General features: G+C 41.3%; 1 protein-coding gene across 6 annotated transcripts in view; it reads left to right on the forward strand.

Annotated features, from left to right (window-relative positions):
- Positions 1 to 16,008, forward strand: part of LOC116085703 (protein HIRA) — a 96,732-nt gene that overhangs the window by 48,522 nt on the left and 32,202 nt on the right. For all 6 annotated transcript variants that reach the window (XM_031363390.1, XM_031363392.1, XM_031363389.1 and 3 more), the window contains 4 exons: positions 554 to 772; positions 2,179 to 2,264; positions 7,748 to 7,942; positions 9,874 to 10,035. In XM_031363390.1, the coding sequence (XP_031219250.1) occupies positions 554 to 772; positions 2,179 to 2,264; positions 7,748 to 7,942; positions 9,874 to 10,035 (662 nt within the window). The remainder of the gene's footprint in view (positions 1 to 553; positions 773 to 2,178; positions 2,265 to 7,747; positions 7,943 to 9,873; positions 10,036 to 16,008) is intronic.

A 16,008-nucleotide genomic window follows, 5' to 3' on the forward strand; every position in this document is an offset into this window, starting at 1 on the left:
TTGTTATGGTAGAGGATTAACAAGTCCTGGGGCTGGGAGGAGATCCTGCTCAGAAGGACCATGATGAGGGAGCTGAGAAGCCGCCAGTGCTCTTTAGAGGCAATGGTAGTTGCATGAGATCTCCTGCCGTGGTGGCTGGCATCCATAAGAGCTGAGAGAGCATGTTGGCTCTGTGAGAGTGCTTAAGGTTCTTGGTGTAACACAAGAACCTTAGGTAACCAATTTGAGAATCTGCATTTCAGCTGAGACAGTATTCATGGCCATATGTTTTACACTAGTCAATGTAAAAGGTGATTTATTGTCAGTGTTCCACTGTCTTCTCAACTGTAGATGTACAGGAGACTGTAACATCTTGTGAGAGATGAAGGTTGTTGACAGACATGTCTAGTCAGTGACAGGCAGTCCAGTGGGAACTGATGGTGAGCTGGCCTCCTGAGCTGTTGTTCTGCTCTTAGAGCCAGAAGAGTCAGCACTATACTGCAGCTGCTGGTTGGCAGCTTCAGCCATGGTGATACTCAAACTCATGTGTCAAACCTCTCCCTGCTTCCTACAGAGCCGAATTCACCAGTCCACCTATGGCAAGAGCCTGGCAATAATGACTGAGGCCCAGCTTTCTACAGCTGTTATTGAGAACCCTGAGATGCTTAAGTACCAGCGGAGACAGCAGCAGCAGCAGCAGCTGGATCAGAAGAATGCCACTACTAGGGAGACAAGCTCAGCATCCTCAGTCACGGGTGTGGTCAATGGGGAAAGTCTAGAAGATATCAGAAAGGTGAGGGCATGGTCCAGTGGCACTAAAAAGACTTGAGCACATGCCTAGAGACAGGGCAAATGGGGTGAACAGATAGAATATGAAACAGGAGGTCTGCACAGGGCACAAAGATAGGGCCGGGGCATGAGTGATGGTGAAGAAGGTATGTGGTGAGTATGAGGCTGGACCCTAGCCACCTGGGGCCCATGCTAATAAACCTTTATCATAGGTCTTTATTCCCCAGGGAGCAATAGAAGAGGTTATCCTTTGGTGCAGAAACTGCAAAGCCTTCACCTACTCATCTCTCTAGGAAATTGTAGATTCTGAGAAATTAGATTGATTGTCCTTAGATCTATTTGGGTTCCCCTTCGTCTGGAAGTCTGTATTTTAGTGGTGGACAGGGATAATGGGGCAGAGCAGCATCAGAGGCATGGAGCTCACTGAGAACTGAGAAAGCAGTCATGTTCAGGAGCTTGTAGAGGCAAACAAGCCTCTCTAGGGCAATGTGACAGAATGTATGATTGGGAACCACAGTTATCTGCCTTTTATGGAGGAAGGAAGCCATGATAAAAGTCAGTTTGGAAGCCAGGCATGATGGGTCATATTTATAAACCTAGCACCTGTCAGGTTGAGGCAGGATGATCACTGCAAGTTTGAACCCAGCCTGGGCTATATATAATATGTTCTAGTTCAGCCTGTGTTACAGAGTGACATATTTATTGTTTTTTAATTTATTATAAATAAAGTTGGTTTGCAAGTAACTACTTTGTGACAAGAGTGTGGCTCACAAGTTCATACCTTTATCTTAAGGCCCCTGAAATACCTAATGGCTGTTAGAGGTCATGTGCTTACAGCCTAAGGTTAAATGTGGTCATGCCTTGTACTGATAGGGAAGAAGGCTCTTTTAGCCAGTTCAGCTGGGAGCTTTCTATTTTAGATGCTTCCCTGTATTAAATCAAAAACATGCCTTGTAAACATGTTTAAGTTTGGCAGCTGCTTAACTTTTTTTGTACCAACAAGGCTGTGGAAAGGAGAATTAGAATACATTTCCTTAGAAGCCTTTATTTTCCATCACCATAGTGAAAAATACATGATATATGCACATTTAATGCTTACACCCTAAAAGTGAAACGGAGACAGAAGCACAAGTACTGCCTGATGAGAAGAGATGTAGTCAAATTCATGGGAGTGGAGAGAAGAGTGGTGGGTGCCAGGGGTTTGAAGGCAACATGAGCACCAAGTCCTAGCGTTCTCTTGTGCAGCATGGAGACTGCGGCTACCCATACTATGTATAGTTCATGCTGGTTTCCTAGACGAGCTAAATGTTCTCATCATAAAGGGAAAAGAAAGGACAGCTTGATTATTTTGATATTTGGGTGTGGTTAGCTGAAACTTTGGTATTCACTTATTTGACTCTACTTTGCCAGAATCTTTTGAAGAAACAAGTGGAAACACGGACAGCAGATGGTCGGAGGAGAATCACGCCTCTTTGCATAGCACAACTGGACACTGGGTACTCATTCATTCACCAAGCTTTCTGTGACCTTGTCTGGGGAGGTCTTCTTTTCTTCTTTTGTCAGCTAGCCAGTTAGGATCTTGGAAGACTCTGGGGCCAACCCCCATACTCTCAAAGCCCTGTGGTCCCCATTGGGCTCTCCATATACTCTCCACACACGTGGAAGGGTAGGAACTGAGTGGCCTGAGGCCACAATGTCTCCACTTGCTACTGGCAAGGTACTGTAGGGTTCCTTTTGTAACAGTTTCCTCCCGCCTGATTATGAAAGACATATAGTTGAAAATTTAGAAAGATAGTAAAAGTCCAAAGAAGAGGATAAATATAATTCATAATCCAGTCTCTGTTATCATTTTGTTATCTGTATTTCCAGTCTTTCCCCACTTGCTACTTACTGTATCTTGACTTTCATCCACTAAATAAATAGTCCTCTGAAGCATTGCTTGCTGATTTATCCAGATTGCTGTGTCTGAATGTACCATGTTTAATGAACCAGCTCCTTAACTGGGGACTTCTATTTTGTGTCTAGTTTTTGTGAATGTTAGTCTTTGAACACACACTTGACTGTTCTCTTGGGCAGTTCCTGAAGTGGGAACTGCTGGGCAGAAGGTAGGGCTCTGAGATGCATTATGTACTCTGTGGAGGCAGGGAGGACAGGGTATGCGCCCCTTGCATTTGCTGTTGTCTGCATATCTGCAGTCAGATGTCTGTTTTTATAGTGATTGTACTCTAGAAATGACAGGATGAATCAAAGGATGCTAAGTCCTTTTGTGAAAGCACCCATTGTCAGGTGTGTCTCTCTGGGTTTTAGACCCACACAGTGATCAGCTCAGGGCATCAGGAAGCCTTTCACAGAAACTGTCCTTTACATTTTTCAGTTGCTCATCCATGAGCTGTTTGAGGTCTTCCTTGTTTCCCTTGATAACTAATGAGGCTTCATGCATAAGATGTAGTAACCTCACTTCTCTGCTAGGTGTACTAGACACATGTTCAGAACCTGCTTCACTCCTCTCAGACAGGTGACTTAATCTTCTACCCTCCCTCATTATAGGGTAAGGCCACTTCCTAACTTTTATTAGAATCAGGTATAGACATGGAGGCCTGGAGTAGGGAAGGAAGTGGTCACAGTGGTCCATTGGATCTTCCCCTGCTTTACCTAGTGAGGAGGCAGAGGACATAGGGTCTTCCTTGCCGGACTTGAGTCACCTTTCTACTACAGGGCACTTTTCTGTTATCAGAACTTGATTTTTATGTTAATAAATATTTATGTTATGTTTTACCTTCCTGGTTCCTATGTTGAAACAAATAGCTATATATTAAAATATTAGCTAATCAAAAATAAATATGCAAGGTAATTATAAGTGGGAGATATTCACAGATAAAAAAATGACAAACATACCACACTCGCACACATAATTACTAAAAGTGATGTATTGCTGGACAAGAAATTGTGTTTGTTTTCCTTAAAACTACCAGATTAGGAAGCCTTCACAGGGGAATTGTAATAATGTTACACAGTCTAGTACAGAGATGGAAAGAAAACCTAAATCTAAACAATGGCCGTTTCACTATATTACGTCACACAGTTCCAGCTATTCAGGAGACTGAGGCAAGATGAACACTTGACCTCAGGCTAGACAACATAGACTTCATCGCCACAAAGAACATAATAAATCTCAGACCTGTGTGGTTTCTAGATGTCAGTGCAAACTCCTAAATAATACAGTTATATGGAGAACCTTATAGCATGTTGAGATGCTAGTGTCAGGGCTGGGCATGGTGGTGCATTCCTTTGATTCCAGCATATGCGAGGGAGAAGAAGGCAGAAATCTGAGTTTTAGGCCTGTCTTATCTACATAGGCAGTTCCAAGCCAGCCAGGGCAACATACTTAACCAAACAAAAATAAAACAAAATCTAATTTCACAATCAAGTAAGGCATATTTTAGATAAGTAAAGATGTTCAAAATTATGGAATATAATTTAAGCTACATGTCAGCTGATCAAAACAAATGGTATAGTCACGTGTGCACGCGTGAGTACACACACACACACACACACACACACACACACACACCCCAGTACCTGGGTTCCATAGTTGCTTAAGGGGCATTTTTATAAAATTCAACATTGTTCTGACTTCAAAATCAATGAAATAAAAATAGAGTTTTTAGCTGGTTACTGTTTTTTTTTAATATCACATTTAGAAATAAAATTTCTTCTTTCATATCACATTTAGAAATAAAAGGATATAAAATAACCCCCTGATTATATTTTAATTTCCTCTTGAGGCTCTTTGTAGTTAGTCAACACTGAGTTCACAGGAGACCATGAAATATGTCATTATTCAAGGATCTATGATCTAGATATGATCTAGAGGAACATCACTGGGGGTGCTGTAGATGGCAAAAGAAAAGAATAAAACTCATTGTGCTGCTACATGCTGCTTATTCCAGCATTTATGATGTAGAGGCAGGAGGTTTATGTGTTTGTGGAAGTCTTGGATACATAGCAGGATCCTGTCCTGGAGAAACTCCGTGAGTGAAAGCATGCACTGGATACCAATGAGATCAACAATACCTTTAGCAGCAGTTCCTTTACAAGATACAGAGGAGGAAGTCACATTCACAAATGATTTTTTTTTAAGATAGCATCTTACTGTGTTGTCCAGGCTGATGTTGAACTTGGAGGCACAAGTAACCTTTTCACCTTATCCTCTTGAGTAGCAGGTGTACACTCCAGGCTGAACTAAGTAATGTAAATTTGTGAAGAAAAATTCAAGGGTTCTGCTTGGTGGGCTGGGGAGATGGCTCAGTGGGCAGAATACTTGCTGCACAAACATGAGAACCTGAGTTCCTGTTCCCATGCTCAGGTTAAAACCTAGATACTGGTGTGTGTGTGTGTGTGTGTGTGTGTGTGTGTGTGTAGATAGCCAGATCTTTGGTTTCAGTGAGAAAGATGGTAAAAAATCCCCAACCCCCCCCCAACCAAAAACGATGGAGAATAATAGACATAGATAAATAACTGATGTGGACCTTTGGTCTCTACTTGTGCATGTACAGAAACATGTACTTCTCATTATAGACACATGTACTCACCTTACGTGTACATAGAGAATTCTGAGAGCCCTAAAGAAAACTCAACAAAATAAAAATCAAAAGATGTGCTAGAAATTAGCTAAGGTGATTCATATCAATAATACCAGTTATTCCTAAACAAGTTTAATATGAACCAAAAGGGCTAGCCATAATTTTCAGATTAGAAAGGTAGTTCTTAAGTTATATGGAAAAATAATAATATTTGAGATATTTCAGAAGGAAAAAAAAAAAGCAAAGGGGTTGGTTAGGGACAATTAACTACCAGAAAGTAAAATGTAAATAAGTTTTAAATAGGGAGGGACTGGCAGATGAGTAGGCAGGCCAATGGCATATAATAGAATTTCCACAAAAGACTCACATATTCAAGAAAGTGTGTGTGTGTGTGTGTGTGTAGGCAGTTGTTACAGGGTGTCTTCCTCAATTGTCTCTACTGTATTTTTTGAGATAGGATATCTTTGTGGACCTGGAGCTTACTAATTCAGCTAGACTGGCTGGCCAACAAGCACCAGCTTTTCTTTCTTCACCTCCTTAGCACTGGGGCTATAGGTACATGGCATTGTGTTTGGTTTTTTATGTGATTATTGGAGATCAAAACTCAGGTTCTCAAGATTTTGTGGGAAGTAGTTTACCAACCAAGTCTTCTCACTACCCCATTCAAGGGAGTTTTAAAAAAGGTTCATCATGTTAGCCCCTGCTGCCTGTAACTAATCCTGTAGACCAGGTTGGCTTTGCACTAACAGAGCTCCACTTGCCTCTGCCTCCTAATTGCTGGTATTAAAGGTGTACACCACCATGCCCGTCTTAAGGGAGTTTTAAAGGGAGTATCTCAATTAGTGATGAGGCATTGGCCAATTCCGCACATGAGAAACAGGATGACTTGTCCCTCTAGAAACCACATTGGATCTTGCCCTCTTTAGCAATTTAAAAATAGAAACCTCTACAGCTTTTTGCTTGTTTTATTTCTTTTGTTGTTACTTGAAACTTCTGTTTCAAAAGACAAGGTCTCACTCACTATTTAGCCATGGCTGGCCAGGGCCCTGCTGGCTTTGAACTCATAGAGATCCATCTTCCTTTACCTCCTGATTGCTGGTGTTAAAGATGTGAGCTACCATGTCTGGCCTTAATGCATTGTTGCTTACAGTTTTATAATCTATGGAAAAATACTTTTATAATCTCAGAGGTAAAAGATATTTTCCATAAATGACAGCCAGGCTAAAATCTATATAGTAACAACTTTTTTTTCCCCCTCATTTGTTCCCTTGGAACAAAACTGTAGTAAAATATTATTTATTATCCAATTATCAAATTGACTGATAGCAAGAAATTTGATAAATTTATAAGGGCGGTCTTTGTAGGGCAGACCTGTAATCCTACCCATTCAGGAGGCCTATCTAGGCTACAGAATGAGTTCATTGCCCACCTCTGTAACCTACTATAAAACCTTTTATCAAAATAAAAGGAAGTGTGGGTACATGGCTCAGTGATATTACAGTTGCTGTACATGTATAAGGCTTGAATTCTATCCCAGTACCACAAATTCAACCAACAAACACCAGCAGCAGCAGCAGCAGCACAAAAACCAAAACACCTTTTAGGTTGTGGTGAAACAGGCACTCCCCTAAGTGGCTTGTGACTTAACCAGTAAGGAGGGAGCTTTAGAAATGCTTACCGGACCATATGTAAACAAACATTAAATTTGTTACTCTAACTACATTTCTCTGAATATATTCCACATTACACCGGAATTGGTTAGTACAACACAATTTAATTCCATATATGTTTTAGTGGCTTCTATGTGCTCTTCATATGTACTACACAATATTCTTTAATCGGGATTTAATCCTAACCCATTGGAGAGAGTTTAAGCACTTGGCAGGTGAGATCTTTGAGGCACAATGAAAGTGACTGAGGTGCATAGTGTGGGAGCTTGCAGTTGGCCAGGGAGTTGCCCTGGCTGCTCTATTCCAGGTCCCTCAGCCTCAACACTTATATCATACCTCCTCTTGGAGTAGTATGTCACAGGAGCAGAGAGGTAAACCTGCTTCTCAGTAGAGGGTGTGTTAAGTAAATTACATGCCCATCCAGTAGAAAAGCCTACGGCCCCTCAAAAGGGAGGCCTCTGTAGGTGCTGCAAGGTGCATGGAAGGCTCAGTAGCATGTCATAATTATAGATAGCAGCCTGGTTGTTTGTCTTCTGCAGTTGTATGTGTATTACTAGTTTAGAGTCAATTAAACAGTATATTAAGTGTTTTATTTTTTTACACTCTTAACTTTGCAGAACTTTGTAAATTACCCATACCTCAAGACCTAGAAAAATGTTATTTAGAAGTTATAAAGTGCTACATGTGACATTTTTGTGCTGATTTACTTTTCCTTGTTAATGACAGGGACTTCTCCACGGCATTCTTCAACAGCATCCCACTCTCCAGCTCCCTAGCAGGCACCATGCTCTCTTCTCCTAGTGGTCAGCAGCTACTACCACTGGACTCCAGTACCCCCTCCTTCGGCACCTCAAAGCCTTGCACAGAACCAGTGGCAGCCACCAGTGCCAGGCCTACAGGCGAGTCTGTCAGTAAGGACAGGTTAGTAGACACCAAGGACCAGCCATGTCCTTGGGGAAAGGTTAGGTTCCTGGGATAAGAGTTTCATTCTAGGGGCTGGAGAGGTGGTTCAGCAGTTGAAAATTCTGGTTGCTCTGCTAGAGGACCTGGGTTCAATTCCCAGCACCTACATCACAGCTCACAACTGTCTGAAATCTAGCTCCAAGTGATTTGACACTCTCACACAGACATCAGGCAAGCAAAACACCAATGCACATAAAATAAAAAAGAGTTTCATTCTCTTATTAATTCATGAATACTTTACTAAAAAAGAGAAGAAATGCTTAAAATGAGAATCTTCCTTAAATGGGAGGATTTGTTTTAAGTTAGTCTCTGAGGCTGTATCGACTTGACAGAAACTGGCTGAGATTAAAGCTACAACGATTTAGGGACCTGCCAGTGAGGTACTTCCTGCAAAAGGATCAACCTACTTTCTAGCAGTCCTAGACCAGAGATGGCCTGACATTTCTGGCTTTGGCCTCTACGATGCTGTGAGTTTCATGCTCTGTCCCTGCTAGGGTGATCTTGTGAGTATATAGATTCCCCATCACACTTAGATCAAATTTACTGAGTCCATGTTTTCACTGTCCGTCATATCTAGTCAGGACTTGGGGAGCGTAAGAGTGAACATGGGCCACATTCCTACTCTGGACTATATACACTGTAAGGACCTGATGTATACAAGGCCTTGATTGGCAGTAAGGAAGAGGCATCTACAGGGTTGCAGGGTAACTTTCAGGGTACTTTTGCAGACAAGGCTATTTGTCCATTGGAAGGCTTAGCAAGTAGATTTCATCGATACTATAGAAAGCGCTTCTCTCAGAGCCCATGCAAGACAGTCAAGGGAAAGCTGAGAGACAGGACAATGGCAAAAGCAGAGCTTCAAGTCCCTTAGGTGGAATGGGAAAAGAGAAGGAAAGGCAGGGTTCCTATTCTAACCTAGGTACTCTGAGTTTTCTCAGAGGGGAGACGGAGGCTTTGAGACTTGCATTTTAGGAAGTTGGTTCCAATAGGCAATGGAGCCCAAATGTAAGTATCCTAACTGATAAGGGCAAGTGCTTCTGTCAGTGGAACAAATCTTGGGTTACTACAGCCTCCTTCTGGTCTCTGGCATGATGTCACTGCTCATCAAATAATGAGGGCACATCAGAGAGGAGGTGGTACAGCATGGTATTCAGGAAGCAAGCAAGGGGTTTTGGGGAAGGACAGGTGCCACCAGAGCTGAGCAGTGTTTAGTGACTTGGAACAAGAGATCATGGAGGAGGAAAACAGTGCCACTGGGGATGATTGCCAGGCATCTGGTATGGGAATGTGATGTAGGCACATGGAAGTAGAGCAGTCTACATGAGGTAAACCAAGCCCTAGTAGCTTTGCTCAGGAATTGGGGTAGGTCTGAGCAGGAGGAAAGCTGGACAAGCTTTTCCAGAAAGTGCAGAGACTTTGCTGTTATTCCAGTGAGCAATGGGTGCATCCACTTAGGACCAAGGGAACTAGGCTGAAGATGAAAGGCAGGATTAGGTCATGGCTTCAAGACCTCAGTGAGGGCTTCCACTATAGTTACTGTGGAAGTGGCAAAGCCTGTGGTTGAATCACGGGGTGGACATGGTGTATTGAGGTTATGGAGGCCTAGTATTTTGTCTAACCCTCAAAATTGTTCAAAAAAACACAAGGGAAAATGTGAATACATTTGCCCTTGAACTTCTCAGATAGACTTCCAGAATCTTAATGCATGAACATTAGAAAACAAACAAAGAAAGAAAAAAACCCAAAACCAATAGACTATATTTTGGAGTTTTCTTATGTCTGTAGAAAGAAGGTTGATATGCTTCTTTAGATAATCTCCAAGTTTGCATGTCCTAGACCATCAAGTCCTTTGTTGCATGTGTTTGATGAATCTCCCATCTTTTCCCCAGTATGAATGCTACCTCTACTCCTGCTGCATTGTCACCCTCCGTGTTAACAACCCCATCCAAGATTGAACCCATGAAAGCATTTGATTCCCGGTTCACAGAACGGTCCAAAGCCACACCAGGTGCTCCTTCCTTGACCAGTGTGATTCCAACAGCTGTTGAAAGGTAAGTGGTAGCGCTGTATCTCCTCAGGACTTCCGCCATGCATCTTGCCTCCTCTAGGAGAGCAAGGCTCCAGGGGCCTCTGTGAGTGAAAGAAGCAGTGCCTGCTGAAAGTGGTGGTGGTGGTGGTATCTGGAAGGCACTGTGGGGAGGATGCTGTGGCCTAAGGATAGAAAGGGAAGAGGCACAAAAGCCGGCATTCTAGCCACCTGTCAAGAATACTCTCAAACTCTGGAGCCCAAAGTTGGCTGAGAAATGGAGCAAATGTGTGGTTGGAAAAATAGAAGGCTCTGCTATTGTTACACTGAGCAAGCCAAGGTCTTCTGCTAAGAGGTGACCAAAGACAAAGGGATTTAAGTTAGGTCTTGGTAGGACACATGGCCCTCTAAACTCTGCAGGCTTGTTGTGACTCATCTATTTCTTCTATCTTCTTAACATAAATAGTAAGACACTAGGCCAGCCAGGGCCACAGAGGACTACCCCTGTCTCCAGACAAGCAAAAAACAAGCAAGCAAGCAAGCAAGCAAACAAACCCAGATCTCTAAAATATGTGATATTTCACAGCACCCATGACCTAAAATCCGTGGGTGAACAAAAAATCTAGAGCGGTGGGCTTAATCATACTGTAAATATTAGGTGACAGGCTAGCAAAGGACCTTGAGTTTTGATGGCCACATCAGTTCAAGACAAAAAGTCTTTGTTCTGAGATCTGTAGGTGTTATAACTGAGTCACTTTTAAAGTCAAACCACTTGGAAAAGTTCTGTTTCATTGAGAATTGAGTGCTAGCACAAAACCTAACTGGTATCTCAGAAACATGGCAGAGAAGTTGGAGTGTCTGAGCTTGTCCCAGGGTTAGGAGTCCTTGGAGTCAATGTAATATTACCTGTGCCAGCTACAAGTCATTATACCAGGAAATGAGCATAAAAGAGGATTTTGTTCTTGTTAATAGTCTGGAGTCACTTGCCAAAGATGTAAATCTGGAGACACTCTTCTGTTTCCAAATGATAAAATATTGCCACCAACAAATCAGTACCTGGAGAGACTTAACAAAACACTTGAAGTAGTCCAGTTTGGCATGGTAGTACACACCTGCAATCACAGCATGCTGGGATGTGACAGAAAGACCATGGGGGTGGGAGAGAAAAGGGGGATGTGAGGGAGAGGGAGGGAAAGAGAGTCTGCTGTGTAGAAATGCCAGGAATGTAAAGAACGTAAAGTTTAGGCCTTGATAAATTGGATCAGAATTGTTAGAAGGAGATTACAAAATAGATATACTTAAAGTCTTAAAAGATACAATTAATCACAACTAAGTCAATATGGATCAAAAAATTGCATATAAGAACTAGAAGTGTAAAGCTCTTGAGAAGAAACCAAATCTATATACCATTGAGTTAGACATCTATTTCTTAGATTTAAAAGTACAAGCATCTAAAAATAGGTTACTGAGAAGTCATTGAAATTGAAAGCTTTCGAGAAGACACACACATTGCAGGAAGTCCCCCTGCAAAGGGTATTTGGTTGGACAATCGTTAAGAAGGAGTTCCCATGCTTATTTGAAGTCTGATGTCTGTTTGGAAGAATGGAGGGGATTCTGGACTGATTGGAGAGCGTGGTGAAGCACTATAGCTAGAAAGACCTTGTGCTCCTTGAGATCTGTCATGAGTGCCTTATCGGTTCTAAATCACCATTTTCTTCAGTAGTATACTTCCCAACTCAGAAGCTGAGGCTAAACTTGAATTGGCAGTTTAATTGAACACCAGGGTTGGTCTCTCTCCTCAGTAGCTTTGTCCCCAAGGTCTCAAGAGATCTTCCAGCTGTCCATATACAAGAAGGGTATGATTAAGCTTCCCCATTTGTGGATGAGCATTCAGCATTCACTTATTCTCAGTACTTTGACTAGTTATACTTACTGATCAAAGAAGAGTCTTTGATCAAGGCTGGCAGTAGCACTGGTCTATGAACATAAATGTAAGTATTTAGAAAGCAGTTTGGTAGGTACATCGTATCCATTTAGCTTCTAGAGTGGGGTTGATGATCTCACAAGCTTTTGTTGAGGTTTATAGTACCCATCAGGAGAATTTCTTGGTGAGTGGGCCTCAGTTCTGATAAGAACCATGATGGGGGTTTTTCTACCGGTCCCTCCACCCCCATGCTGATGGGTCACAGTAGTTTGTGTGATGGTAGCTAGGCAGTGCAACTCCATGACAGATCTGGAATTCTGCAGTGTCCCACCCTGCGCCGCCATGATACCCAAGATGCTCTGCGAGGCTGCCAGCCAAGCCCGCCTCTGCCAAAGTGGACTCAAAGCCGAAAAAGGCCGCTAGAAAGGATAAAGCATCAGACAAAAAACGTGCGGATAAAAAGAAGAGGGGAGTGAAGGGCAAACAGGGTGAAGTGGCTGACCAGCAAACTACAGATCTGCCTACAGAAAATGGAGGGTCCGAGAATCAGAGTCCAGCCTCTGAAGAGGAGAAAAAAGTCAAGTCTGGCTAAGCATCCATCTTGTTTGTCAGTGATCTATGCCTCCCTTCTTGTATAATCCAGAGGAATATATTTTTTGTTTTTGTTTTTTTTTTTTGTTGTTGTTTTTTTTTTTTTTCAAAACAGGGTTTTTCTGGATTGCCATGGCTGTCCTGGAACTCACTCTGTAGCCCAGGCTGGCCTTGAACTCAGAAATCCACCTGCCTCTTCCTCCCAAGTGCTGGGATTAAAGGTGTGTGCCACCACCGTCCGGCTCCAGAGGAATATTTTTATCAACTATTTTGTAAACGAGAGTTTTATAGTAGCTCTAGGAACATTTTTAAAAGATGAGGGAACCCCACTTCATCCCATTTTTTTAAGTGTAAATGTTTTTTTTTAAGAGGTTAAGTCATTTATTGGTCGTTTATTTTTTAGTACAACTAGAAAATAGCAGGATGCTGAATCAGGAGAGGCTGTGCCAGGAGTCACCGTAACATTCCATAGAGGAGGCTAGTTTTATATCCTACAATACAAAGCATACTAAATGGCAATTTGGAGTCTCAGTTGTGCATTTGTGCCTGTAATATTTTCAGTCCCGTGTTCTAATAGAACCATTTTGTAAGAAAGCCAGTCCTTGGTCCTTGTCCTGTCAGAACTGCGATGTCTGTGGTCATGGCAGTCCATTTTCCTAACAGTTGTGATAATGTGCTGTGAAAGATGGAAACTTAGAGTATGTTCTGTGTGTGGCATAAAATTGTGAACTGGTGGAATTGAGGATTATGAGCATTTGGCTGTTATGAGAGGTCTTAGGGAAACTTGCCAAGTTTGAGGCTAGAACACCACTGGAGTAAGTTCAAAGAAAAACAGTATGTAGTAGCTCTTCACTCACATACATGAACACAATTTAACTCTTCAGAATTTGGGTACGTGAACACAACATATGGCTCTTTTTGGGTACATGTGGTAAGAATTGGAATGTCTGTGTACACTGCTGCTTGACCAATTAAATCTGTTGTGAAAGAGTTTAAAAGAACCATGACAGGCTTGTCACTGTTGTACCAATGGGCACATCCTGCTTGGTCAGTCTGTTTACATGCAGCATGAAGGCTCACAGCTTAGTAAGATTGTTGATGACAGTTCCGGCACATCTTCCTGGCACTGTGAGGACTAGCCAGTTCTAGCTTGATTTTTCCATGTTTTCAGAGCATGTGGTATCTTTGGCAATAGGGCTTTACCATCTAGCTCTAGTGGGCAATCAACCTTAGTGCAATTGCTTATATTGTTTTAGGGCTCTCAAGGCCCCTAAACAATGTCTTGTAAGGAAGTAGTCCTGACATGAAGACATGTTGGCCTCTGTGAACAGTTTCATCCACTCTTGCCTGGCACCTCTATTTACTCTTCTTTTTAAAACTTCATTAGCTTACCAAGTATCAGGTCTCCTTATGGCTTTTTCATACGCCTTTAGTTTTGATTGGTCCTACACCTCTTCTCTTCCATCTCTGCTTTCATCTTACTAAACCTTTTGTCTCCTAGGATCCTCTTCTACATTCATATCATACGGATTTTACTTCCCTCCTCCTATCTTTATACCTGTTTTTTTCTCCTTTCACGATCTTCTTAGACTCCACACTCATTCTCACTTGAATACAGATATATAAAAATTAAAAGCTAGGATTTGCATTTGAGAGAGAACTGGTTACTGTGAGCCTACCTTGCCCCACTTAATTTATACTATTTACTAGTACCATTTTCTTGTAAATTTTGTAATTTACAGCTGGGTAAAATGCCATTGTATACATGAAACAGGAGTCATATGTCCTTGGATATCTAGGTTGATCTCTTTTTATCACAGAGGATAAGTAAACATGGATGTGTAAGCCTTACTGTGGTCCTTTCTGTCTGTGCCCAAGAGTGGTATGTCTGAGTTATGTGGCAGTTCACTGATTTTTATAGTGACTATACCAGTTTACATTCACATAAACAGAGAAAAAGGGTTACTTTCTTTCATAGTCTCACCATTTTATTTTATTATTTGTTTTCTTGATAGCTGATAGGGTGATGTTGAGTCTCAAGGTAGTTTAATAAATCATTTATTAGAGTGATTTATTTATTTAGTATAGTATGTATGTTAGTATGTATGGATATGTGTATGCCTCCTTATGCATGTAAAGTTCAGGGATAGATTCTCTTCTTGTATCTGGTGAGTGTCAGGGGATTGAATTTAGGATTTCAGAATTGGTGACAAGTACTTTTTACCTGTTGATTCAAATTGTTAGCCCCATGTCTGGTATAATTGTGAAAAATTATGAAAATTTCCAGAAGTGCCTGGACTTTCATTATTACTTGGGAGATTTATTTTTATTACTGCTTTAATCTCATTACTTATCATTGGTCTGCTTAAATTATTTGTTTCATCTTGGCTTATGTATCTAGAAATCCATTTGTTTCTTTGTGATTTCCCAGTTTATGTCCTAGTGCCTTTCTGGATTCCGTTGGCATTGTTGTCATGGCTCTCTGTTCTCCTGCCTCTCACTCATTGGGTGTTCTCTTGTTGGTTTAGCTGAGGGTTTGTCAATCTTGTTTGTCTTTTCAAAGAGCCAATTCTTGTTTTAGTTTAGTTTTTTTTTTCTTTTCATTACTTACTGCTATGATGATATTAATTATTTCTGTCTGCTGATTTGAGAATTTGCTCATGCTCTTTTTTTCCCAAGCCCTGAGGCACATTGTTATTCATTTGAGGTTTCTTTTATTTTTCATAATGTAGGTACTTGTTGCTATAAATTTCCTCTAAGTAATGCTGTTTTTTATATAGGTTTTGGTATGCTGTGATTTCATTTTCATTAAAATCTATGAATTTTTTATGGACTCACTTGTCACTTAATAATAATATTAATTTCAATGAGTTTGTGTATTTTTGTAGTTCCTTGATTTCTCCATTTATCTGTTTGTGGTCAGATCAGGATAAAAGAGGTTGTTTCAGTTTCCTGATATTTACCAAACTTTCCTTCTTGTCCCTGCTCATGATCTGTTTAGTAAAAACTTCAGGGGAAGCTAAGAAGAATAACACTCTATACTTGTTTTATTTTTGTTGCTGGAACAAATGCTCTGAGGAAACAACTTTGAGGAGAAAGTTTATTTGTCCTATGTAACTCTAGATTACAGTCCATTCCTGAGGTAAAGTCAAGGTAGGAGATTAAGTTAGCACACTCACAGTCAAGAGCAGAAAGAGAAGAAATGCACATATCCGTGCTTGCTCTCTGCTAGCTTTTCTTCTCTCACACTCAGTCCTGCCTAGGGAATGCTGCCCCCCACACCCAGCACACACAGTGGTCCATACAATTAAGACAGCCTCCTACGAACATGCTCTCATACCATGTGATCTAGACAGTTAAAACTAAATAGCACAGTGGTGTTGGTGTGGAAGATTCTGTAGATGTTTTTTAGGTACATTTGATCTTCGATGTCTGAATAAAAAAAGAAATAAAGAAGACTGCTCCTTGGTGTGTTGGAGGAGA

This window comes from Mastomys coucha, unplaced genomic scaffold (assembly GCF_008632895.1).
Source record: "Mastomys coucha isolate ucsf_1 unplaced genomic scaffold, UCSF_Mcou_1 pScaffold12, whole genome shotgun sequence".
Classification (NCBI taxonomy): Eukaryota; Metazoa; Chordata; class Mammalia; order Rodentia; family Muridae; genus Mastomys; species Mastomys coucha.